At 46.1% G+C, this 26,662-nt stretch overlaps 3 protein-coding genes across 8 annotated transcripts in view; all 3 read left to right on the forward strand.

Annotated features, from left to right (window-relative positions):
- The first annotated feature begins 464 nt into the window (after positions 1–464).
- On the forward strand, positions 465–2,464 carry atp5mc3a (ATP synthase membrane subunit c locus 3a). 3 transcript variants are annotated; one of them, XM_023801844.2, is made up of 5 exons: positions 465–485; positions 696–791; positions 1,499–1,576; positions 1,766–1,956; positions 2,168–2,464. In XM_023801844.2, the coding sequence occupies exons 2-5, from the start codon at positions 753–755 to the stop codon at positions 2,280–2,282; spliced, it is 423 nt and encodes a 140-aa protein (XP_023657612.1). In that variant the 5' UTR covers positions 465–485; positions 696–752; the 3' UTR covers positions 2,283–2,464. The 3 variants fall into 3 exon arrangements, with proteins under 3 accessions (XP_023657612.1, XP_023657611.1, XP_023657610.1); XM_023801843.2 differs by having other exon boundaries at positions 472–569; positions 699–791; XM_023801842.2 differs by having other exon boundaries at positions 475–569.
- Positions 2,465–2,838: 374 nt separating this feature from the next.
- atf2 (activating transcription factor 2) lies at positions 2,839–19,920 on the forward strand. Of its 2 annotated transcripts, none has more exons than XM_023801839.2 (12): positions 2,839–3,247; positions 4,372–4,441; positions 4,524–4,620; positions 4,710–4,828; positions 5,009–5,134; positions 8,118–8,296; positions 8,498–8,612; positions 9,360–9,446; positions 11,969–12,166; positions 13,032–13,238; positions 15,228–15,333; positions 17,828–19,920. In XM_023801839.2, exons 2-12 carry the CDS (start codon positions 4,394–4,396, stop codon positions 18,046–18,048), a joined length of 1,503 nt encoding a protein of 500 aa, XP_023657607.1. In that variant the 5' UTR covers positions 2,839–3,247; positions 4,372–4,393; the 3' UTR covers positions 18,049–19,920. The 2 variants fall into 2 exon arrangements, with proteins under 2 accessions (XP_023657607.1, XP_023657608.1); XM_023801840.2 differs by lacking the exon at positions 2,839–3,247 and adding an exon at positions 3,254–3,806.
- Positions 19,921–21,869: 1,949 nt separating this feature from the next.
- Positions 21,870–26,662, forward strand: part of chn1 (chimerin 1) — a 39,044-nt gene continuing 34,251 nt past the window's right edge. The window contains exons 1-4 of one of the 3 annotated variants that reach the window (XM_072700213.1): positions 21,870–21,971; positions 22,338–22,447; positions 25,947–25,985; positions 26,452–26,507. In XM_072700213.1, coding sequence (XP_072556314.1) covers positions 22,429–22,447; positions 25,947–25,985; positions 26,452–26,507 — 114 coding nt within the window. In that variant the 5' untranslated portion in view covers positions 21,870–21,971; positions 22,338–22,428. The other 2 variants (XM_072700214.1, XM_072700212.1) reach the window with 2 other exon arrangements.

Consider the following 26,662-nt stretch of genomic DNA (forward strand, 5'->3'; position numbering starts at 1 on the left):
CCCTCATTATGACCTTGTTCAGGATTTGAGGTTGAACAACATCTGCAACTCTTTAGAGCATGTGATTTGATGGATTCTTGCTGTTATTTTGAGACATATTAAGTCATTGAAATTACAGTACTAGTAGGACCAAAGCATTGTCGTTTATAATGCCAAAAGCTGAAGAAATGTCGCAACATGATAATCATCATTTCAATGTCATTACATTAGGCTGCAGGCTACTGTTATAAACTTGTATAAATAAAAATTCCGATTAACGTTTAATATACGTATCTTAACAAGCAACAGCAAAATTATCGCAAGAAGTATTATTAATAATGAATTTGCGTTCACTTTTAATTCGCCTTTAATACATACAATGTCATTGTGGTTTTTCAATAAAGTTGCAGTGAAATGACCTCCAATATCATAACGCGTTCATCCGGGTTTCCGGGTTAAATATACGCATGCGCACCGTCTCCACAGTCATTCGACCTCTGTAGCCGGTAAGTGAAGCAGAGGTAGCTAGGACTTTGGGAATACGGGCGTACGCAATCCTGCTTCATCGCTTTAAAGAAACGCTTAGAAATGTACTAGTAATTCGTCACATCTGTTCTTTAGATACTTATGCAAGGGTGGTGTATGTTTTAATGCTGGATTTTGTTGAATTTCTTAAGAGACTTTGTCATTGACCTTAACTGTTCTTCTCTTCCAAGAAGCAGACCCGAGTTGACGTCTCGCCGAACCGAACTTGTTCATAAATCCCCACCAAAATGTACGCCTGTGCAAAGTTCGTTTCCACGCCTGCTCTGGTGAGTTTTCGCCATCTGCAAAGTGTAGGTTTTGCAGAAGAAATGCGCTCATTAAATGCGGATACTCCGCCGTGGGCCTGTTGAACTTGGGTTTAGCGGTGGATTCGCAGCTCCACTCTGCTACGCGCTTTTTGAATGGAGGCTGCTGTGTCCGTCCTTGTACGCCCCTATTTGGCCCTGTTGTAACAATTCTTGTCCTTGAATTATCTGTTAAGAACGTGTAACTTACTCGCATATATGTACTTGGGCGGTTCTGTCGCCCCAAGGTCACGACGTTTCTGGTTGTTGAATTTGCTGGCGGAGTTAGCGCGCAGCAAAGCGGCTCAGGCCCCCCTGCTTCAACATCCATTTTGTGAGCTCCATATTGGCTCCGCTGAATGCCCTCTAAACCAAGAGCTGCCAACTATTATATGAAATATAAGCTCTTTTGAATGAAACTTCATCCCTAAGGCTCATTTTAAGATATTAACGACTGTATGTAATGAAGCCTTTTTCGTTAAGGATAATTTATTTGAACAGCAAACCTGCGATTCATTTGCCTGCAGCGTACAACGTACCTGTTAATAGTAACCCTTATGTCGGGCATGAATGAGAGCGCATGTGTCGATATTGTCTTTAAAGCATATACCGACTCGTTCCCATTCTACTGTAAATGGATGCTTCAGCTCAGCTTTCAGAATGGACTGTTAATACCGTTTTGGTTACAGGTCCGCGCTGGCTCCCGGGCACTTTACCGGCCTCTTTCTGCGTCTGTGGTGTCACGGCCAGAGGTCAGAACGGGAGAGGTGAGTGACTGGGATACTCAATTTTCCTCTACTAAATGTACAAAGGGCATGGGTCTTGTAAGGCTTCTTATTTTCCTTGTTAATTTATGGCTGAAGTTGACACATTAAATTAGTTCCTTGATTTATGAAACTGCTTGAGTGTTAGGTTATTCATTTCACCACACACTACTTGTGATGTTCATATTCCAGGCCAGTGTGGCTTCCCTGCCTCAGAGCCTCTTCTCCCAGGTAGCACTTAGAAGCTTCCAGACCAGCGCTGTTAGCAGGGACATTGACACAGCCGCCAAGTTCATCGGTGCCGGCGCCGCCACAGTCGGAGTGGCCGGGTCTGGTGCCGGGATCGGAACGGTGTTCGGCAGCCTCATCATCGGATATGCCAGGTAAATGCATGGTTTGTAGGTTTCCTGACCGAGACCCACGAGGTCCTGACAGTCATGTATTAGGGGCAACAAGTTGAAATGTTGCATAGTTTTTAAGCCCCTTCCAGGACATGGTTGTACATTGGGAGAAGAATGCTTGGTTTTGTCAGTGGTGGGGTAACTCAGTGGACAGTACTCTTGTTCAGAAGCTAACTTGCCTTGTTTTCTGTAGGAACCCTTCTCTGAAGCAGCAGCTCTTCTCCTACGCCATCCTTGGATTTGCCCTATCTGAAGCCATGGGACTCTTCTGTTTGATGGTTGCTTTCTTAATCCTGTTTGCCATGTAAAAGTGTATATGGTAACGGTTCCAGACTACATATGTAGGAAACTACATTTTACAATGGCTACCAAGAATGTTCTGTGTTGGTATAAAGATAATGTACCTTTTCCAAGTCTTGATCATTGTTGTCAAATAACACAGATTGTAAAGAAATGTACCCAATTACAAAATTAAACCCATATTTGACTATTTAAGAAGCACCTGTATGGTTTGTAATGTGAAGATCATTTCTTACAGATCAGCTTCAGAACTGAATTGAGCTTTCAGATGCTTCAGCAATAGTCTATGAAATTGTGGCTTACTTCTGGGGAAGACTGAGCATGTTGGGAAGTGTTTCACATGTACTTGGGCTCAAAGAAGTTTTACCCATTTGAGTAAGATGGCATTATGTCAGTAGGCCGAAATTACATTAGGGTTACTGAGTGCAGTATTTTGCTTTTGTGAATCATGAATAAAGGTAGATGTCCATAAACTTCTGGTGCTAAACAATCTTCTGTATCTGGACGTTTGTGAGCTTGCACTACACACTTCATAGAAGGGGTAGAAATTGAATTACTTCTGTCATGAAATATGCAAAATTAGCAGCATAAAATAAGCCAAACACCAAGCACGCGTCTATTTCAAAGATTATTGGTTATAGCATGAGGAATCCAAATGAGTAAATCGTGCGTAATTTCCGTATGAATTATAAAAGTATCGCCTATAATAAGTCGACCCACCGAATGCGGATTTTACGTAACTCGGTCGGTAGTTTAAAGTAACTAATCTATGGATTTTACAGCGTTTGTAGACCTATGACTGACATTGAATGGGAGGCCTGCCTCTGATCGAATGTCCGGAGCTTCAACCCCCGTGTTACGTAACACGCAGACGTTTCCGGAAGTCGGTGCCGTCTGAGCGAGAGGCAGACCAGTTCTCGCGAGATGTGACGGCAGTCGTGGGATTTGGCCCGCAGAAAGGTTTAGCCAGGGGGTAAGTCTGTAAATAGTCCGTATAAATTGACAGCTGCGAGCAACGAAATTTAACGCTCGGCATGCTACCTTCTGGGAAAACTTCAGAGCAAACCGATTCATTCAGAAGCGGTTATAAATTCACGTAGTAGTAATCATAATAATATGGCGACGGTGATGGTAGCTGCAGCTGTAGCTAGCGATCTGGCTACCCATCTGAGAAAAGAGAAGGGGTGGTAGCTGTCTGCTAGTAGCGGGCTCGATCGCGCTGTGATGGAGTGTGTAAACAAAAGTGTGCTGCAGAGGGGATTTGATTGCGTCGTGCACCTTTTGCATCTTGCACTAGAATGAATAATTAGTTGAAGGACAAAGGCGAATAACGACGCTTGTAGGTTTTATCCGTTAAAACCACGCTGCACTAACTTGTTGTTTACGTGCAGACCAAGCTAGTGCTGGATGTTTAACGGTTCTTTAGCTTTAATATGTGGTGCTGGCAAGCCTGCCGTTAAACTGTAAAAAAACACAGAGCCACCAAGAGGAGACAAGTTTGTCTTGTGGAAATAGCTAGATATCCTGGAGACGTAAGCATTGTTTACTGTAACATATTTACTCAGGAGATAAACTGGATGTGTTTAAACATACCTTGACATAATTATATGTAACATTTTAATAAACTTAAAATCGTGCCTCTTGAATTTTAGAAAGACTTTACGCTTGCGTGTGCTATCTTACCATTTCCTTGCGACGGTCAGCCTTATATACCTATATAAAGGTTACTAGTTTAATGTGCATTATGCTGTTTAAAATGTTCATGATATTCCTTCTGAAATTATAAAAGTAGTTGAAGGATATGGTTTAAAATAAAGCTTATGGCCTCTTCACAAATCTCATGTCCTTTGTATAATGTAGCCGTCTGTCATTGTTTTTGTTTTGCTTCCCTTATCGGCTCACATTAGTTTTTTTTGTACCTGTGGATACAGTGCAGTGTATATAGTATTTGCTGTACTGTGTTAAGTAACTCAGCAGAATGTTGCAAGTTTCTGGTAGCATTGTAACTACTGCGCTTGTCATGTTTATTTTTAATGACACACCCTGTGCATTTTCTGATATTTTGACATATGCCTTTCTTGATTTCATTTAACGAAGGGTATAAAAGGATCGTCTGAATATGAGTGATGACAAACCATTTGTATGCACTGCTCCTGGATGTGGTCAGGTATGTGTCACAGTTCAGTACTGCTCAGTTGCCTTTGTCCTAGACGTTTAGTCTGAACAAATATCCCATCGCATCTGTGCAGCGTTTCACCAATGAAGACCACTTGGCTGTCCATAAACACAAACATGAGATGACACTGAAGTTCGGTCCAGCGCGAAATGACAGTGTCATCGTAGCAGGTGAGTCCCTGAGCGGCATGGAGTTCAGGCGAGGGTGGCCAGCGGTTGTTACGGATGTGACGTGAAGTGCCTTCTGCGTGTTGTTTCAGACCAAACACCGACGCCCACCCGCTTTTTGAAAAACTGTGAAGAAGTGGGACTCTTTAACGAACTCGCCAGTCCGTTCGAGCACGACTTCAAAAAGGCGACAGAAGACGATATTAAAAAGGTAACTTTCCATTTGAAAAGTGCTGTGAGGATTTCTATGCAGTATTCTATGCACTATATAACTATTTGTTAAATAGATATTACAGTGTATGTGCTGTAGACCCTAAAAGACGTAATACACTATTGTGGCCAGAGGGGGTGCTCTTTTTTATACCGAGTCTTTATTTTCTCCATACTTCAGCTACCCTTGGATCTGTCACCACTTACAACACCTGTTGTGAGAAACAAAATTGAGGAGCCATCATCTGTGGAGGCACATCGTGACAGCCCTTTGCCCCACCCAGAGTCCACTACCAGTGATGACAAGGTAGGATTGTCTTTTTTTTTTTCAATTTGAAACCCACTCATGGAGCCAGTATACTTGTACATACTACTGCCTCCTTCTGTATCTCAGCCAATCACGCTTCATATTAAGCACTGAAACTGTGTGATTGGCTGAGAATACAGCCAATCACACAAAGAGCTGCTCTTCTGCTCAGCTAACTTGTCTCTCTTCATCTCCTTGGTACCTTTAATGCTACAGTTCCATATTATGCTCAGTAATCAGGACAGTGTGTGGCTCAGTGGCTTGCGATCCTCTTTGACAAACGGTAGATCACTGGTTCAAACCCCAGCTGCTCCAGAAACTGGCTGGCCGTGCATTGCTTGGATTAAAAAAATTTGCTAAATAAATAAAATGTAGACAAATAAACAAGTAATGTCTATTCGTCGTCCAACTTCTTATCTAACTGAGGGTTGCAGGAGTGTGGAGCTTATCTAGGCAGTGTATCCTGTCATGGGGGGCTACCCTGGCTATAATGCTAGTCCGTTGCACACAAATCATTACACACACAAAGCAGTGGGCGCAGGAATCGGAATCCCAGCTCTGGATGTGTGAGCTGACAGCTCTCGACACTGTGCTGCTCAGCTGGATAATATGATGACTCCAATTGTTTTTGTGTACAGTCAGCACAAGAGACAGTTGGTGGCAGATACAATAGGTGTCCCACAATTCACAGAAATATTATGGGGAAATATTAGGTATCCCGTTTCATTGCTCAGTCTTCCACCCCGTCCGGGCCGTCCCCAGGATACGGTCTTCTGACTTATGGACAACTCCTACTTACAAACAAACTGCCATAAAGCTCTATTATATAAAAAATTCTGCTTAATTCTTACACGCTTCTACAATAATTATGTTACCAGGAGAAAAGCTTGACATGTGCCTTTGGGTTCAGTTTGACTCCAGGGTAGGTGTGAGAGTTAAATAAAATGGTTTTTAATAACTAACACATGTGCTGACTTTGTGATGCTTGGGAAAACATTGCACGGCACCAGTGGTTTGTCCGCTCAAGGTACCTAAACAATGCAGTACCGAATGTAGTTAATTGTTACTGTATAATAAGTATTTTTATTATGTACTGTATTATTTTTATGAATTACCTACAAATTTGATATAACGACAGACTTAAGGAACGGATCTCTTTCATAACCTGGTGACTTGTATTTTATTTTTTCTGGTTCAGTGTGTCGATTTTTTCCGTAATTATTATTATTGTTGTTGTTGTTGTTGTTTTAAACCTGTGCGCCCCCCTGATTAAGGTCTCTGTACATTTGCATAATTATTAATCAGTGTTTCTTTGGTAAGGGTGGGGTGATGATTCAGTGTTACGTCACACCACATGGGATGGTGGTTCACATGTCACCAGTGTTGGATGTGTGTGTGTGTGTGTGTGTGTGTGGGTTTCCTCCTGCAGTCCAATGACATGCTTATAGTCTAGCTGACATCTCTAAGTTGCCCACAGAGTGTGATTTGTATGTGTGTATGATGTGTTTTTATATGCCCTGTGATGGACTTGTGTCCTGTTCAGGGTCTAACCCCCCCCATGACCCATGACCACTAAAAGCCCATAGAAGATGTATGTTACTCAGGTGTTTGATGTATCAACATTTTATATAAGCAGTATCTTTACCGTTTCTTGAGAAGCTACAGCCTGAGACAAGAAGTTCATTAGCTAGTTAGATTTTTACGTTTTAAGCTGCAGGTTTATTTCATTATTCCAGACACTAAACGAGCACCAGTGAGACATGCAGAGACTCCGTCGAGGTTCACGTGTAATTAGATTAATGTGTAGCTGACGAGAGGCCTGAGCGGAAGGAGAGATTTAAAAAAAAAACAAAACAAAAACCTGGAGATTCAGTGATTTCCCCTGTGGCATCATTACATTACGGGTTTATTATTAACAGAAACCATACAAGAAACAGAAAGTAAGTATCAGCCGGCCTTTTGACAATAATGAAAGTAGCAGGAGGTTGTTTATAAAACAAGAGGGATTATAGATAATCCTGAAAAAATGCATTTTAAAGTAGTTATATGTTGGAAGTTTAATCTTACATATCAAAATAAAACGCTGTTCTGTTTAATCAAACACCTAGTATGCTGATTGTGTAGACATGTTGCTGCAGTTTAGAGAAGCTCATCTGACTGAGAGTCTTTCTGACTCTCCTCAGGCGCTTATTGGATTTTCTAAATAAAGTCAGTTCCCACTTTCTACGGCTGAAAACTTGCCCCACCTCACACTTAGACAGATATATCATGGACGTGTAGGTGTTTGAGCCCTCCTGCACCTGTACCTGAAAAAGGGCCTGCAGTCCCTTGAATAAAACAGAATTCCCTCCCATCCATCTGTCATAACTGTCCATCCAGTACCGGGTGACATTGAGCCTAGATGCCATCCCAGGATGCGCCCAGGCCCAAACCAGGAGACCTGACTGGGCGCATTTGGCATCACCTGAACTTATATGCCTCAACTTCTGAGGGGGGAACAAAAAATGATTGGTTCAGAGAGATAATCAATCACATTATAGAAGAGGCGCGTCCAAGCAACTAGAGGAGGCAGGACCAAGACATACGATTGGTTGGTCCCGATGCCTCTAGTTGTTTGGATCCACCTCCTTTACAATTTGATTGTTTCAGAGAGATAATCAATCATTTTTTGATTTGACCTCAGAACATTTTTTGTAATTAAAGTTCTCATGATTACTTATTTTGCCAGGTAATACACCAGGGTATTCTCTTGTGAATGTTTTCCTTTCCTTGAACTCTTTATAAAATACAAAAGGCATGCTGATGTAGTACATTGTGTTTAGTTCTGTTTATGAATCCACACTGCAGGGTTTGTTAAGTTTTGGTTGCATGCCGCAGTGGAAGTATTCTGCCCCCTGTTGGTAAGAGCTGGAAGAAGCAGGAGGCGTAGGCCGGATGGTAAAGTCTACCGTCTTCATCTTTTTTTTTTATTCCACGCTTTTAGGAGGTTTCCTTGCAGTCGGCTCCTCAGCCCACATCCACGATACTCCGTCCCGCATCCCTCCAAGTTCCCAGCGTCCTCCTGGCAAGTTCTGACGCGGGTGTGGTGATACAGCAGGCCCTTCCGTCCCCGACATCCAGCTCTGTAATCACACAAGTTCCGTCCTCCAACCGGCCCGTAGTGTAAGCTGATGGACAGATGTGTTTTTCTCCCCTTTCTGTGTCGTGTCACATTTTCTCTCTTTAGTATTTAAACATTAATAAATGTATGTAGTGGATGTAGTGTAGCACATAGTAACAGTAACAGTTACAGGAACAGTAATTATACTGATGACCTTATGGTGTTTGGGGTTCTCCATGTCCTGTGGCTTTTTCCTCTTCCAGCCCAGTGTCTGGCACTTTCCCAGTACTCCTGCAGCTTCCCAATGGACAGACAATGCCAGTTGCCATCCCAGCATCCATTGCAAACCCAAGCGTGCATATTCCCACTGCCATCCCGGTAAGTCTGGGAGACTCCTCCATCCGACAGATAACTATCTGTTAATACTTGGCTGATAACAGTATTATTATAGTACTTTGTTCTGCGGAAGGGGGGGAGATGTTTAGTAAATATGAGCCTTGTTTTTGATAGGCGGGGCATACAGTGCGTTAGGAGCTGATTCAAGGCTCTTTAGTTTCCCATCCCATAGGGGTCAGTGTTCATTCAAGGGGTGGTGATAAGCTTGCATTCATCTGTCATCTCCTTGGGGCCGAGTCTGTAATCTGTTCTTTTACAGAAGGCTTGGAGTTTGTGTCCAAGCTGCCTATGAATATTGCAGTAAGAAAATGGCCCATATTTTGAATATGATGAGTGTGAGCTTTCAATAGGCACTTGAGTCCTCCAGCCTGCAGGGGGCATCCTATCAAAATTAGGCAGTTGAGCCTGCCTCGGGCACACATTCTTCCCTTGACACCTGCCTCTTGCCGTAGCCCCCCCACCCCCGCCAACGCGGGTTCAAGTCCTTCCCCGTGGCCCTTTCGGCCCATATGCTCTCAGCGTTGGCAGGCGGGCGTGTTCATTAGTGAGCATGGCGCCTCTTCGTGTGCCCCCCCCCCCCCCCCAACAAAATAACAGAACGCATCCAGCCTAATGAGGCTGGGATACCAGGCAGCATTCGCTGAGGGGAGGGGGTGGGGGGGCGGCCGTCTCGCTGGCTGTAAGAGTAATTTGCCATGTGCTGCTGTCTCACTGTGTCTTTGCTGTCAGCTTGTCAGACCTGTCACCGTAGTGCCTAACATCCCAGGGATCCCAGGGCCCTCCTCCCCACAGCCCGTCCAATCGGAAGCTAAAATGGTAATTCACTTCTCCCCCCCTCCGTCTTTGTGTCTGTCTTGCGCTGTACTTTTTCTCACATACCTCGAAAGCCTGTTTTTTTTTTTGTCTAATTCATTCTTTCATAAAATTGCTCGTTCTCTATAGAAAGCATTATAATATTGTGAAACCAGGATCTTTGCAGGTGTAAATGTATGTGATCTTTGTTTTTCATGTTTTGTACAGTCACCATATAAAAAAGACAGCATTCTGGTCCTAGTACAGCGAAAATAGCTAGACCAAGATCTGTTTGTTTTGAGGCTGGTGATCTGGGGCTTGCAGTGAAGTGCAGTGTAGCTTTTCAGTGCAGTTTCCCGCTTGGCCAGCAGAGGGAACAACATGAGGTCATGCAGAAATTTCCCGCTAAACGTTCTCCTCGCCAGATGCATTAATCTGTATGTGCATAGCCTAGCCAGTGCTAATCCTAAACATAACAGTTTGTAGCTCACGCTCCCAGCCAGGAAGACATTTTAATTAATGGACTTGTTTACTATCGCTTCCGTAATGTGAGCGTACCGAGCATGTCACCAGTATGGTGCGCCATATGCACGATTAACCGGCAGGAACCCTGCAAGGGTTTCCCACAAGGAAACGAGTCGCACCAGCCGCCCGACTTCCTGTATGGATTACATTCGTTTTACGGTCGTGGCGCCTAGTGAAACTCATCAGCTGCTCTACTGGCTGGAATTTAGAGGTATGAAGGAGCTCCTTCAGTCTGTCTGTCCTGTTCTCCGCGAGATGGATGACAGCAAGACAGACAGGGGGGGGTTTTTTTTAGTTGAGGGGATTAAGTGGGGCTGTAATTAATGAGTGGGCCCAGCCTTGTCGTTAGCCAATGATGCGTTTTGAATCTGAGTGAAAGGGGAGAGGCCACTCCAAAGGCCAATCAGCTTTCGCCGGGGAGCAGTGCCCCTCTGGCCCCGCCCCTGGTGGGGGACCAGACACAAGATGGAGCTTTGCAGACACTGAAGCTCTGCATAATTGATATGAATCGCTGTGGCGATTGGCTGCTAATTACTTCATCCTCCATTAGACCCGGAAGGCAGCTGATCACCGTCACTGGGTCACCCCCCGAGCTGGTCATCGGTCCCTTTTCCTCCCTGTGATGCTGTTAGTTGTCTGTACCCACACAGAACTGCTGTTCTCCTGCCTCGTCCGCTGGCGGCAAATCGTTTTTGCGGTGGCCGGATATCACGTGCCATCTCTCCGGCAGCTTACAGCCCTCCGACCGCATGACGCGAGTAGGGATTGGTGTTTACCAGAGAGCTGCAGCACCCCCTCTGTTGCCGGAAAGTTTTCGGGAATGCCCGGTGTCCAGCGGCACCACGCCCGTCTGCCATGGCCCAAGTCGGACGGCTGCCATTCAATTCTGCCCCCCCGATTTGCATATGCACCCGGCAGCTCCCCTAATGGGTCCGTGGCAGGGGCTGCACCGGGCCCCCCCCCGGCCCCTGGCGGCCCGCCCCGCCCCCATCCCCCCCTCCTGGGGCACCGGGGTGCCGCTTTACAAGGACTGATGATGCTGCAAAGTCCACCATAATGATAATTAACTCGCTGAATTCAGACGATTATGCTGTTAATTAGTTGCAAAATAAAGATAAGTAATGCCGCGGCAGATGGTGTAACGGCGCCCATGAGGAGGAGGGTTAAAACGCGGAGGAGGTCTCCGTGGCAGATATGAAATATGCATCTGACAGCTTTTCCTCGTCCTTCCTCGAGCTGTTCTCGGGGAAAAACAGCAGCGTTTTAACTGGAAAGCGGCCGTCGGCCGGCGCCACACCCATGGGGGGGGGATGCGCTCCCGGGCCACCGGCGAGCGAGCGTGGCCTCTCTGACCTCCGCTGTCCTCTGTGCCCCCCCCCGGCTGGGAACGCCCAGGGCCCCTGCTTCCATGGGCCTGTTTTATCTCAGCTTGAAGCCTGTTTCTTACAGTGGGGGGTCGCTCTCCTGGCTCGTTTCGAAGCTGAGTGGTTCTTTCTCCATCTACATGAACCGGTTGCCCCCGATAAGCGTCTTCCTGGGGTGGCGAGGTTGTACACGGCTCGTGTCATTTTGTAATTCCTTGCGTTTTATCTGCTGATGATTAGAGCATCTCAGGCAGGTTAGTGAGCTTGGTGTCACCCAGAGGAGAGGGGCTTCCCCCGTGATGGTGCTCCATGGTCATCGCACCCCCCTTTGGCATGGGCACATGAGTGCAGAAAAGACATTGGCTGGGCCTTTACGGGATGGCCGATATACGTGTGACATGATGCTGGGGGGGTGGGTTACTAGATACTGGAGGTCCCTCGAGGGGGAGGGAAATTAGCCATGAAGGCAGCGCTACGCAGGAAGCGTCTGTCTGCCTGTCAGACGTCCTTCCCCCCTGATGGGAATGAGATGTCACTTTCAACGCCGAGGACAAGCATATGAAGCTTCAGCTGTGCGCCAGGTTGTCCCTTGGGCCACAAGGGGGCGCTGTGCCGGAAGTAGTATCCCAAATTTGCTTTTGACCTCTCTGCCTGCAGAGGCTGAAGGCGGCACTGACGCAGCAGCACCCTCAGGTAACCAACGGAGACGCGGGCGACGTCCCCAGCAGCGCGGCTGCAGAAGCCCCTGCCCCCCTGCCTGCCCCCGCCCCCGCCCCCGCCCCGGCTCCAGCCAAACCAGAGGAGCCCTGCCCACAGTCGCTGCAGCAGCCTGCCACCTCCACTACGGAGACACCTGTGAGTATCTGTCTGTGTCTCTCTGTCTCTGTCTGTGCCTGTCTCTGTCTGTCTATGTCTGTCTGTGTCAGAGAGTTTCAGTTTATAATGAGAATGTCATATTGAAGCAGAGGAGGAGAACCATTTTAGTGTCTTACACGCAGTGTATATGTGTATACGAGGTTCATAAGTGTATGAATTTTATTTTATGACTCACTGCATCACAGCAAGGTCTGTAAACAGCAGCTGTGTGCGATAGGTGCCGTGTGTCACTGCAGTTTCCAGTAAAAATAAAGCCCAGTAGAGCAAATAGTCTTACCATAAATGTGTATACAAGGTTTGTGAGTATAAATTATATTTTATAATTCACTGCATCAGAGCGAGGGCTGTAAACAGCAGGTGTGTGCCTGTGTGGGTTATGTATATATTATGTTGTGGGGAACCATTTTTTCGGTCCCCACAAGGGGAAGCTCGGTTGTGTAAAGATCTGTGAATGCAATCAAAAAACTAATAAAGCCAAAAGTCTCGTATTTTGTTTGGTTACTTATGTTAAAGGCAGGGCTGGGTAGGGGTTAGGGTCGTCATGTTGGGATTAGAGTTTTCCCCATAGGAATGTCCTCACAAAGACATTTACAAACTTGTGTGTGTGTGTGTGTGTGTGTATGTGAGATAGAGGTTCTGTACCAGTTAGCAGTTTATAGTTTTCCAGTAGAGACACTATATAGTGTCTTACACACCCTCTGTATCTGTATACAGCAGTGGTGTGTAACATAGTGAGGTGTGTAAACAGCAGCTGTGTGTGTGTGTGTGTGTGTGTGTGTGTGTGTGTGTTAGTGACGTGGCGTAGTACCCAGTGACCACTTGGGGCCTGTGTTCGGTATGGCAGGCCTCGCCGGCGCCCCCCCCCCAGCACACCCCCAGCACGGGCGGCCGGCGGCGCAGAGCCACCAGCGAGGACCCAGACGAGAAGAGGCGCAAGTTCCTGGAGCGCAACCGGGCGGCGGCGTCGCGCTGCCGGCAGAAGAGGAAGGTGTGGGTGCAGTCGTTGGAGAAAAAGGCGGAAGACCTGAGCTCCATGAACGTGCAGCTGCAGGTAGGCGGATGGGGCGGCCTGCTGGGACGGGACAGGATGGGGACTCTGCTCCCCGCCGGCGCCCCCTAATGAAGTCGTCTGGGGCGACCGAGTGGTGGGGGGGGTGGGTTGGGAACACGCCGCCGCCTCGCTGTCAATGAAGACGTCTCTCCAGATGTCAGCGGCGCACAACTGCACAGCTCCTCCTCCTCAGTAATTTATGGGGGGGGGGGGTGGTGGACCCCCCCGGCAAAGTCTCCCCGGGAAACGTGTCTGTTTGAACCTTCATTTTGAAGAAAGCAATTAGGATCTAATGCTGACAAGTTCGAAACAGTTCACATGTCTGTTGTCTCCGCTGATAACCGTGGACGGGGGGTGGGGAGGGGGGGGGGGTAGGCGTCGCCACCGGTGCCGCCGCATCCCAGACAGCTTAATGAGATGTGCTGTTTATTTGCGCGCTGTCTCCTTTGTCCATTAAACCTGTGGGAGACGCTAATGAGTGGGTGGGGGAGCCATATCATTGTTTTCAGAAATTCAGAAAGAAATAAGCGGTACAGAGAGTAGTTCCTCCCCCACAGACACGACTGGCGCTGGTGGGTAAGGAGGTGAGTAGATGGAAGTGCTGGGGTCAGGTTGGTGCAGGAGATGCGGGAGGGAGGCAGGTGCAGGTGTCCGCCGGCCAGAGTAGATCAGCACTGCGTGGTACCTAACCGGCTTTTAGGTGCCTTGGGGAGGGGGGCTTCTGGGGGTCTCTTTGCAGGGTAACTTCAGTGTGCCTTCTCCGGACCCTAGCATATAAAACACCCACACCTGAGAGCGTGAGCTATGGGCTTGGGGGGCGGGGGTTGTGATGTTGCATCACGCCTCCCTCAGGTCCTTAAGACAAGCCCCAGCAAGAATCCCGCACATCACAGGTTACCACTCCTCACACTGCACCTGTCATACCCACTTAGGGGGGGGTGGGCGGCACACCGGCACGGGGAGGATGCGGCCTGCACGTTACCGGGTGCCCCAAGCTGAGCGGCCGAGCAGATGGACGTGGATAAACTGGCCGCCCTTTCAGCCAATAGACAGAGCCCCTGGAAGGAGAGGGGAGACATTCACATGCTAGAGGTGTTAGAGCGCCCCCTGGGGGCTAATCACCTAATCACGACAGGGCTGTAAATCTGTGGGGACGGCTGACCTCTGGTAGGTGTGGGCCATGTGGCCTGTGAATGCCCACCTGGAATGGACCAAACCCCCTCACACATAGTCCACTGCTGTGTTGTCATGTACCAAAATCACCCCCCATACAGAATAAAGTCCCCCTATCCCTGTGCCCCCCCCATTACAGAATGAAGTCACCCTGTGACTGTGCCCCCCCCTTAGAGAATCAAGAAACCCTGTGTCTGGTCCCCCCCCCACCTTAAGGAATGAAGTTACCTTATTCCTGCCCCCCCCCCTTACAGAATGAAGTCACTCTGTGCCCCCCCATTACAGAATGAAGTCACCCTGTGACTGTGCCCCCCCTTAGAGAATCAAAAAACCCTGTGTCTGGTCCCCCCCCTTAAAGAATGAAGTCACCTTATGCCTGCCCCCCCCCCCTTACAGAATGAAGTCACTTTGTGCCTGTGTCCCCCCCCCTTACAGCATGAAGTCACCTTATGCCTGCCCCCCCCCTTACAGAATGAAGACACCTGTGCCTGTGTCCCCCCCCTTACAGAATGAAGTTACCTGTGCCTGTGTCCCCCCCCCTTACAGAATGAAGTTACCTGTGCCTGTGTCCCCCCCTTACAGAATGAAGTTACCTGTGCCTGTGTCCCCCCCTTACAGAATGAAGTCACTTTGTGCCTGTGTCCCCCCCCCCCCTTACAGAATGAAGTCACTTTGTGCCTGTGTCCCCCCCCCTTACAGAATGAAGTTACCTGTGCCTGTGTCCCCCCCTTACAGAATGAAGTTACCTGTGCCTGTGTTCCCCCCCCTTACAGAATGAAGTTACCTATGCCTGTGCCCCCCCCCCCCCCATTTCAGAATGAAGTCACCCTGCTGAGGAATGAGGTTGCACAGCTGAAGCAGCTTCTCCTGGCCCATAAAGACTGCCCCGTGACAGCCATGCAGAAGAAGTCCGCCTATCACAGTGAGTAATGTCCCGTGGAGGGCGGCATTTGAAATATTAGTGGGGAGGGGGGGCTTCTCACTCAACATCTCCCTTTGGTCTGCCTCCACTGTGAGCTTGTTGCCACCGTTAATTAACAGCTATGATGAACTCTCCGGCTTTAACTCCCTGTAAACGACGCGGTATCATGCGCATGTGCCGTTGCCTAACCCTGGAGTTTCCTGCCCACCACGCCTCGAGATCCGGTGACATTTGGACCATGATCCTTTGAAACATTGCTGCCCGTCCTCTGTCCCCGTGTGCCGCCTGATGAAGAGAGCGGTATGTGGTTTGGTGCCATCTGCGCTGTGCCATGCCTTCTCCAGCGTAATTTGACTATGTTTTGCGAGACTCGCGGATATGGAGACGGTCTCTGCCATATGCAGCCACTTCGTTTCAATTTGCCTCTGTCAGTAGAGCCGGAGAGGGGCGGCTCGTGCCCGGTGCCGCTAACAGGTCTTCAGGTGCCTGCTGTAAAATTTTAATGGCTGCCAGGTTTAAACAGGCCATGTAAGCACTTTTATAAGAATGGGCAATACTTTCTAATTCCCTTTATCTCGGGGACATGTCCAGGTCTTCTTCCCTAAAGCGCACTGAATATTGATTTTCTTTTTTTTGGTCAGTACAGCGCTTTGCGTTACGCGAGTCCACGCCCCCGGCTGATTGGCCGGTTTCCGCCAGACAGGGCCCTCCATCTCGCTCTCTGCGGTCTGCAGGCTCTCAGCGTTTCTCGCCTGACTGGATGATAATTGCTCCTAAAATATGACATGATGGCTGGCCGCTTGTCAAAGCCCCGGTGTGCTGCCTCTGTCCTGCTGTCTGTCTCTCTCTTTCCGTCTCTCCGTCTCTCTTGCTCATTATCTCCGTCTCTCTTTCTTGTGCCGTCTTGCTCTGCCTTGTTCTGTCTATCTCCGTCTTTCTCTGTCTGTCTCTCGTTCTTCTGCTGTCTGTATCTGCTTTGGTCCTTCTGTCTCTGTCTTTCTTGCTCTCCTTGTCTCCCTCGTTCTGTCTTTCCGAGCAGCACTGGTCTGTCGGAAAGCCCCTCGGATGGGCCTTTCGGAACACAGGCTTCAAAGCGCCATCGTCAGCATGTCAGATATATTTTAAAAATGCATGTTTGGATACGGAGCAGCCGTATTTTAAAATGAGATTCCTCCAAACCACTGTGTTTATCTTTCCACATGTCGGTACTAAGAGCCAGCAAAGGCGTCCAGCCAGGAAGGGCCCCCCTCCCTCTGGGGGCCCCGGGCTCCACTGGCGCTGTCTGCTAGCATACTTAACCACCCAGCTGAGGCTTAGGCATGGCAGGTGGAAGGAAATTACCCAGCCTTCCCTGCAAACAAGCCAGGCTTCGCATTTGCTTGGCAGACTGAGTCCTCCATCTGTTTGTAGAGAAACACGCTTGAAAATTCGTTTAAGAGAAATAAATAAATAAACAAACAAACAAACAAACAATGCAGTATCGCTGCCTTGGGAACCTGCAGAATCGTGGGAGATAAGGCAGGAACTCCAGCAGCAGCATCCGGATCCTAAACCTGTGGCCATTAGGATGTATTATGCGCTACTCAGTGTGGGACTTCGCCGGGGGAGTGAGCAGGAGGGGAATCCGGTCGGATTTACGCCGAGATCCGGCTCGCTTTTGGGGTCGGTAGCAGAACCGTTTAAGGCGTGTTGACATGCATTTGTTCCTGGCACCAGATGCTGGGAGCTGGTGCTCATGGAGGGACTTTCAAACAAATGTTTCTCTCAGCCCAGATAAAATACCACGTATCTCTGGTTCTGAAATATCAAACCTAATCATTAATTAGCCAATGCCATTTGAAGTGACTTCTTGTCATTAGTGGTATTAATTATTGCGGTGGTCTGCATTCTTTTATGAGTCTATGTTATTGAGAGATTTTTTTTTCCCCCATCAAGATCCAATTAATTCAATGCAACTGCCTAACAGCTGGTGGTATTTCGACTCCAAGTCTTGCGTATTCTCCAGCGTGAGCATCATTAAAATCAGGTGCTGTAATCATCTGTCGCAGCAGTAGTTGGCAAGCTAGCAGAAATACTAATGAAATCAGAATGAGGTGGTTCTCGAACACCGTCGGCAGCCAGGGAACCCAGCGCGGCCTCACCGCTTTGGCTAAGATCGCAGCTTTAATTAAGCAGAGCGAAATGTTGGCTATATTTAAAAAGAGTGAGAATTAAAATAACAGTAAATGGCCGCCTGCACTGCGTCGGGTCTGCAGAACTGAGGTTCAGCACGTTTGGGGTCCGCTGGAGATGGTCCGCTGGAGATGGTCCGCTGGAGATGGTCCGCACAGTTGGGACGGTGGCAAGCTCCGCCAGGAGGGCGTCGACCACATCAGGGCTATGTTAGAATATTGGCTTGTGTCTGTCGTGCATGTAGTTTGGTTTCCCAGCAGTGCCTAAACAGCGCCGCCCTGGTGGTACCTCCCTCCTTTTTTGCCCCCCCCTCCTATTTTAGATGCTGAGAAGGAGGACAGCTGTGAAGACATGTCAGTGCCAGGCAGCCCCCAGTCGGAGGTCATCCAGCACAGCTCAGTCAGCACCTCCAATGGGGTTGGCTCCTCCTCCCTGACCCTGGCTACGCCGGGCCCCGCCCCCGCAGCGGACCACAGCACAGAGGAAGCCCAGTCACAGCTGGGGGTGGAACTTCCCCCCCAAACGCAGTCCTCAGGAAGCTGATTGAACAGGCTTGAAGAGTTACGGGGTGCTTGGCAGGCAGAAGGGATCTCGTTTCTCCTCCATTTTGGGGAACGCTGAAATGCTGAATTCCTGTCTTACTTTTTTTTTTTTTTTTTTTTTTTTTACTGGTAAACATTGTATTTCAGTTCTTTAACACCAAATGCATCTCACCTGAAGTGATAAGAGATGCTGCAGTGGCACTTTCTTGGTGGATTGAAAATCAAACTGATTGTATTTTTTGCTCTCCTCCTCGGTCAACATTTACTGTATTTATTTGACTGAATATTTCCATCTTCTGGTTTGGAAATTTTCGAATGCTGTAAGGTGTCCCATTTCAAGTCGAAATGGATTGAACAGTGCGTAGTTAACGAGACATTCCTACCAAAGTGTGTCGTGTGGCTCAGTTCAAAATGTCTCTTTCCGTCGCTCTCTTTACGCACTATCTGGAATGAGAATGACGTGGGAGGATGTTTTTTTTTTTCCGTTCGTTATTTTTACGCTGTTTCTATTTTGCACATGTGAAGAAAATAGGGGTTGTGCTCCAGATTGTCTGACTGCTCACCTGTTATGCATCTGCAGTTTTTAGGAGTAGATTTGAATACGCGTCTTGTTGCGGTCTGGGCTGAGTCTGATGTTGTGTTGTGTATAGGAGTGGTCCAGCTTCTCCTTTCCGGAGCACTGTTGCCGAAACGTCAGGAAACGCCTCCGTCGATGAAGTAGTTTTAAGAAGGGACTTTGATTAGAAACGTGTGCTGAACAGCAAACGCTTTGACTTACATTCCATATGTAGTTGGGTTGTTACAGATGCAGCGATTGTAGTTTACAGTACTTATTTCCCCGTCATCCGAACATCTCCTCAATGGCTTCTTAACTAAACGTGCCATTAATGTTTATTACTGGATTGCTAAGGTTTCTGTTTGTTGTATGGGTTACAAAAACCACCATTACTGTGTTCCTGATGTTAGGGTGTTCAGTACATTGAATTTTAATTTATTTTTATTTTTTTATTTTTTACAACACTACAGAAAAGAGTCTGTCCAGGGCTGTCATACATATCTTAGGTATTAAAGATAATGAAGATATTTTCCTCACTTATTTACTTAATTGGTTTGTCAATGCAAAAAATTACCTTTTAGGAAACATTGTAAATGGCATCTTGACTGATACAGCATATGTAAACTTTCCTATATGTCCATTGTTTTTAAAGGATAGTTTTAATGCAGTAGTAGAGTTCATGTAATAAGCTTTTTATTAACGAAAAAAAAACAACATGAAGAAACCTTGAAGTAAGGCTTTGACAGCCCAAAATGTGAGCGTTTGCCACAATTGTATATCTTTAACAACATGGAGATGTGAATAGGACCATGGACCATGTGCTGCTCAGCTAATGTAAGAAAACAAAAAAAAAAAACACGTATACCAGTTCCAAGGAATTAGTCAACTGTATGTAACGAGTCATGGCATCAATTCTTCGTATCATTTGCCTTTTCTCTTAAAGCATAATGGCTTTACTACTGTGTAGTTTTATAAGACAATTCTGCGTCATGTCACATTCAGTATCCTCTATTGAAATTTCATTCTTGTTTAACAGGTGATTTGTACTGTCGATATTTTTGTGTTATTTGCATGAGTAAATTCTCTGAGAGAATTAATCGAATATTTAAACAGTGTCTCGGTTAAATAAGTACCATTGGACATGGTGTGTCACCTTAGGTTCTGGCCAGTGGATCGTAGGTTCATGACTGGCCCTGTAAAATGTTTTTTCATTGTTTAATTGCATTAAGGGTGTGATACTATTGTGTTGGTGGAAGTTATGTATAAAGTACCTTAAATTAATAAATTGTTGTAATAAATCTTTTAGTATCTCTTCAAGCGTTTTAATCTCTAATTCTTCTGTCGGTTTTGTTTTTCACATTTTTTGTCTAGGTCTGTCCATTGTCATTTTTTTTTAAGCTGCCAAAAAACAGGACTAGCTCTTTCTGCTTACATTTCCTTTGTTCAATTGCTATAATTTTTCATTTTTGTTTTCCTCTAATGCACAAACAAAGGAGCTACAGTTTTCACGTTTGTGGGGGTTTTTTTTCCCTCTGGCTAACCCTGCCATCTTGTGGATATTTAGAGACTTGCCTTCTGCCACTAATGTATGTTAATACCGTGATCAGCATGGGCGACTTGTGTTCTCAAAGATGCCTTCTTATGCTAACAAGTGTGCGACCAGTGTGGTCAGGTAATACACTGAGGTCCTCAGTGGTTTGTGTATACTCTGCATTTTCACTCATGCCTTCAGATGAATTTAAAAAAATTGCTCTAAATATACAAATCCTGTACACCAAGGAATTTGCATGCACTGTGAATCCTTCTCTTCAGCTACAACGTGACTTATGTTCACAATACAGTCAAGAGGAGTGATGTTTCAGGAAATGTGCTTCTTAAACAGTAATAGGCAGATGTATGCTAATACACCTGTTGTAGCTCAGCTAATGATTTTGCTGTCCTGTGAGATATTCCAAAAGGCATTTATAGTCAATGCATCTGCTGCGACAATATACATAGAAACTAATTGTTCTTCCTTCTTCCTAACAACAAACACGGGGCTTATGATGTTTGTAAGAGAATTGTCTGTATCAGATCATGCTTTCCAAACACACGCACTGGATTACACGCATCAGTATAATGTGTCAAGATGTGGTCCCCCAAGCTGCACACGTTAATCTGGACACACATCATTTAAGGTGGCTGCTTGTTCACCAATAACTGCCCTTATAAAGCCGCCTGTCAAATGCATATGAATATCAAATGATACTAAATAGAATGGCGATACATGTTGGTCAAGACCCTCCAGCCCATTTTCTAGCAACTGTTCATTTTCTAAATCTTACCACAGGAATGTCTGTGTATGTAATTAAGGATTACTCGTTTCAGGGTGATCTTTTCCTCTAAATAATGAATGCACATTATGTCTTGTGGCTGAATATATTTTATAATATAGCTTAAATTAAATGTCCATTGCTTTAGTTTCAATAATATATCAAATAGTTCAAGTTAGAGTCATTTGGCACTAAAAATAATACTGGTGATCTTTCTTTAAATGCCCTAAGGCGTGTCCCCGAAATATAACAATGAACTGGTTTATCAGTCTGAGACAATTTTGGGAATTTATTTGAAAGGTTTTTACTGTGTTTTCGAAGAAGGTGTAAATGATTATATTAATATGTGTGATGTGCAACACTTGCAGCTTTTCAGACCTGCAAACTGTTTTTCCCTTCTTTTTTAACCACAAAGAACAGCACTAAGCCCCTGGTCTTTTAGTCCACAGTCCAACAGACAACAGCCTGACAGAGCCGTCTGGCACTTTTGGAAATTCAAATCTTTGAGGTCCCTCAGTGCATTAAATGACTCATGAGGCAAGCTGCTGCAGAAACATATTTAACATCCAACCTGTCCAGACCTACTGCACTTCAAGTTAATGATTGGAAACATTAGATTGCCATATGGTGACTTTCACATAGTTTGGCTGTGGCTCTTTTCTTTTTCACAAATTTTTTCACGCGACGAGCGCGTGTCTCTTCCAAGGACCAAACCATTCCGTAGTTTCTTTTCTGGCCAGCAAAAATGCATTTAAATTCATTTCAGAAATTGCATTTAAATGCAAGGTTTGTCATTATTGTGGTCGGCCGAAATAAGATGATTTAAAAACAAAACACGTCCGTGCACCTGTTACTGTGCCTCATATTTTAACATCGGCTCATTTGCTGTCTCATCCCGGACAGCCGTCAACATCACCGGCGCAAAAAAGACAGAAAAAACCGCCATCGCCATGGTAACCGGCTCTCGAGAGCCTGCAGTCCCGAGAAGAAAAGAGGCTGCCGGCGGTCACGTGGTGTCACAAGATGGCGCCTTCATTTCGGAGGGATGCGCTCTGAGTAAGTCGCTCGCTTCCCTCACTGTTGCATACATTCCTCCAAACTGACGATAGTCGTCTTTGGCCTTGTTGCGCGGTCATTTGTCCTCATTTCTCACAGGTTTGCTTCACCGCGTCATGTTTCCGTTTTCAGGAATCCGACGAACGGGCTGGTGCTTTTTAAAACATACATATGTTAACTAAGTGAAACTTACCTGCTTGTTACTGCATCTCATTCGCCTGGTCGTGTTTTAGCGGGAATTCATTTATAAGAATGACAGCTGGCTGTCTTGGGTTTTTAGCTGGTTGTGCTTCTGGTTCTGGTACATGTCGCACGGTAAGCAGACGTTTTGTTGTCACGCTTGTCTCGCTTGTTGTCGCCAAACAGACCGGGGCTGAGAAGGACAGCAGATCAGTAACTTGCAGTCAGAAAAGCCTCCGTGAGGGGGTTTTGTCCGCCGGGATCGCGCCGATAAAAAATGGCTCAACATGTTTTCGGTAAGTAGTGCGCGTGTTCCCTTCCGTCAACTTGCAGCTGTTTGGTGCACTCGCCTGTCCTGTGTATCTAATGAGCTCCATTCACCAACTTCCCTAAATTTCAGGGTGTATTTCCTTTTCGTTTCATTTTTTTGGTGACTGGATGCGTGGGAAGGCAAGTTGGCTCGTTTACCTGACTAGCAGGACAGAGACGGCCTCATGGATGAAATTAAGCAACAGATGGAGAAAGATAGCAACAGTTTTCTGATATACTGTAAGGTTTGTTTGGAAGTCTTTGCTATGTAACTACGTTGTAAAAGATTGTACATTATGTCACTTAATTTGCCAAATTTTATGATAATGTTTTAAAGTTATGTTTGTTCTACGGGTTTAACATTTTGTGTATTTCTATATGCGTATGAATTTATATGGTGACTTTGAGCCTTTTCAGTTGGGTGTCTTGTCTTTCACGGCCTTGTAAAGGCCTTTGAATGAAACTTGCCAGAAGACTAATCTGGTTTTTGTGTGGAGATTTGGCCTTTCCGAATACACGGATAAAAGCACAAAAAGAAAATAATGGGCGGGGGGACAATATAGGGATCCTTAGCAGGAATTTCTTTTGTGGAGTGCAAGGGATACGTTTTGGGCCATGGAAGACCCCACTGTCAGTGAGGCATAGTGTAGGAGCAGCTCACCAGCAGTACCTCCCATCCAGGGTCCTTTCGTAAAGAGCTTCCTTCCTGTTTTTGGCTTCGGGACACAAAGACACTCTGCACTCTCTCTTCCTTTAAGCCACCAGGTTAAGACAATGTGGAGGACCTCAGCCATTTTGCAGTAATATTTGGCATCAGGATTGAATTATCGGAAGAACAAACAGCTGGCTTCGGAGGGAAGGGGCAGGCGGGCAGGGGGGTGGTAGGTAGGTAGGATGGCGACAGGAAATGGTTCAGTCCCAGAGAAGATGCAACCATGCCCGCTTGTGATGGGGAAAAGGCAGGAAACATGGGAAATGCTGAAAACGGCACGAGATGTTTGCAGCAGGCAGCCCTCCTTCCTGCTTTCCCGTGCGTAATGCTTGGAGGGCGCCTGGGTGGTTTGGGGTGATTTTCCCGAAGCGTTCTTAACGCTACGTCGTTCTTAAGTTCTGTGTTAAAAGATAGAACTAACGAACGACGTAGCGTTAAGAAGGCTTCGGGAAACTCACCCCTGGTCATTAAGCAACCAAAGTCCAACCTCTGTTATTTTTTTTGCCAGAGAGCGTCTATCCACTTAATGATAAACGGCTAAGTCTGGGTTTGTCGCAATACTGCCGTATTAAGGCAAAACACCCTAACTGCGTGTTTTATTAAGATCAAGTTATGACCAAAGCCGACTTTCTTGGGTTGTGTTGTATTTCTTGACAGAATTTCTTAGTTCAGCTATGCTCTGTTTTAAAGAATTATGGGACGACGGTCAGAAAACCTTGAAGCCCCTTTTCTCAGTTTCCTTGCCTGCAGAGGTGTTATGCTTTTGTAGGGCAGAATAGTAAGCATGAGTGGACCTGAAAATGAGCTTGATTTATGCCCCAAATCCATTATGGTCTGTTTCACAGTTAAAGAACATTTGTTACACAGATATACTGTAACAATCAGGCAGGGGTTTTTAAAGGAGTGATTAAAAATTTAGCTGATTATGTGTAATTCTTAATCTTTGCCTTGTGAATCATGAATGGTATCCTGTGGTTGCTCAGGTAACCATTGTATAATGAAGTTCTGTTGTCATTAGCAGGCCATCGGAGGCAGGAAGAGAATCGGGTGTAATATGTTGCTGCATAAATGTGTGCCACATTAGCTTAATAGGAAGATGTGTGTGAATGGAAGGGGCGGTGTTGGTGAACTTGCTGGAAAGTCGTTAGTCGAATTCCACAGTCATTCATTCACGTTTCTGAAAGTTCCTTGAACTGGCTTTGACCGTGCTTCCTCTCCCGGGCTGTGGGTGTTTTCCTGGAATGCCTGGTTAGAGGTATTTCCGTAAGTCGCTCTACCCATTGATCTCGGGCGAAGCGAGGTGGCAAGTCACTGTTAAGAGAATGACGCCTCCAGTCATCTGGGTGGATGTTTTGCTTTCAGACGTACCTACTTCTGATCTTATGATCAACGACTATAATTGATATGTGGATTCTTTTTTTGTAATCCTTCTGGAAGTGGTTAAGGGCAAACTCTGTATTCTGCATGTGTTCTGTTTGAACACCTCTATGGCAGGGGAGAGAAGTAGCCAGTCTGCATTGATTTCACTCAGGGTGAGTGATTTAGCTTTTCTGTGTGCTCAATTCCTAATTCATGAGCTGGTAGTTTAACTGTCTTGAGGGAATTAGAGATATTTGATGCGTGACAATGGCATGCTATTAGCGGTGTTGAGAAATCAATATTGGCTGTGTCATGTTATTACTTGTGGTAGAGTGTGTACCTGCCAATTCAGCAGATATGATTCAGGTCGAATGACTTGGCTTTAGGTTAATGTAGTTGTTTTATAATTTCTGCTAGTTGCCTAAATGCTACACCTCAGAGTGTTCCTTTTTCAAAATCAGCTTGCCGTTCATTGTCCTTCTTTCACTGATCATTAGTTGTTTCATGGAGCTAATGAACCTGTTCCGTTTACCCCCAAATGTTCATTACATTAATTCAAGATGTCATAGAAGGTACTGTCCACGAGAGGGAGCTATAAATTCAGAAATATCACAGTGGCCTGCCATGGAATGGAACAACACTCGCATAGCGTAGGTAAGAAGGGTGTAGGCATATTTACCACTGTTAAGCATGTAGCTTTGTGCTTGAGAGAACTGCATTCTGTACTGTTTATTTTTTGTATAAAATAAGTTAATCATTATCTAACAAGGTAGAATTTCCTAGAGTTCAGAACCCAAGGCTGGTTTCTGATGCCAGCCATCATTCTTGTAAGTCCTTGTGATGAATGACTTTGCTTGGGACATTCTGTCAGTCTTGTGTAGCAAATAAAATTTAGGCTGTCTGATATAGGGGCCATTTGTGCTTGTACTGTAGCCTCATTGTGTAGCAAATAACCTCTGTTTGAGCCGTTGCTACGGGAACAAATCTCTGGTGTGGCAGTCAGCAGGCAGCTGATGGATGATCTCAGGATGTCGCTGCTGAAAACTTTCTCAGCCAAAGTTTTTCCGAGATGCTGCACTGAGTCACTGCCTGCTGCGTTTGCCAGACCCTTTGTAACGTCTGGAGCTCTGAGTAAACAGATTCTTCGGTAGATTACATGAATGCATATTCTATTTCAGAACAGGTTGGTATTGTGCAAAGTCCATTTTGCCTGTTACTGCAGTAGAGACCCTGAATAACACTGATAATGTAAAGTTACATCCATCTATTTTGCAACTGCTTTGCCTGTATGGAGTCCTGTGGGGCCTGGAGTCTATCTGACAGCCCAGGGTACAAGGTACAGCCAAGGGCTGCTCTATGAAAGGCATGGCAGTTCACTGTGCCCCAAGTTAGTGACTGTTATTTGTTTCTTTCAGATAACGATGAATACAGGCCACCAGTGTGGAAATCCTACTGTAAGTAATTCATCTGGTTTTGTAGTCAGTGTTGGGAATTTCAGATCCAGAAGCTACAAATCTAGGCCAAGATTTTGTTTAATGACATAAGAAATTTACAAACAAGAGGACATTCGGCCCATCAAGCTCGTTTGGGGGGGGGGGGGGGGAATTCAAGTAATAGCTCAGAACTGTTATAATCTTCACTAGCTCTGCTTTAAAGGAACCCAAGATTTTAGCTTGTACTACACTAATAATAAGACTATTCTGCCAACCAGTTCAGTACTCTGACTGTGACTCTTTATGCTCAGCTGGTTGGTAGAAACAGAATCTTGTTCTGGATTTGTAGCTTTTGGACCTAAAATGCCCAGCACTGCTTTCAGTGTTCCAGTGGGAGCTTTTGGACCTAAAATGCCCAGCACTGCTTTCAGTGTTCCAGTGGGAGCTTTTGCTGCAGGAATGGCTGACCTCTTTGCTCCATTCGTAGTGTACCAGCTCCAGCAGGAGGCGCCGCACCCGCGACGTGTCACCTGCACCAGTGAGGTGAGCCTGCTCAGATGGCTTAACACCGCCTCCAAAGTTTATCCAGCTGATGCGCCGTTTCCTCCGGTGTTTGTCCAATCATATTGCTTGAGTGTCATTGACCAATCACCTGCTTTGCCGCTCCTCTGTTGTGTCTGACCAATCACGTAACCGCC

This window comes from Paramormyrops kingsleyae, chromosome 16 (assembly GCF_048594095.1).
Source record: "Paramormyrops kingsleyae isolate MSU_618 chromosome 16, PKINGS_0.4, whole genome shotgun sequence".
Lineage (NCBI taxonomy): Eukaryota > Metazoa > Chordata > Actinopteri > Osteoglossiformes > Mormyridae > Paramormyrops > Paramormyrops kingsleyae.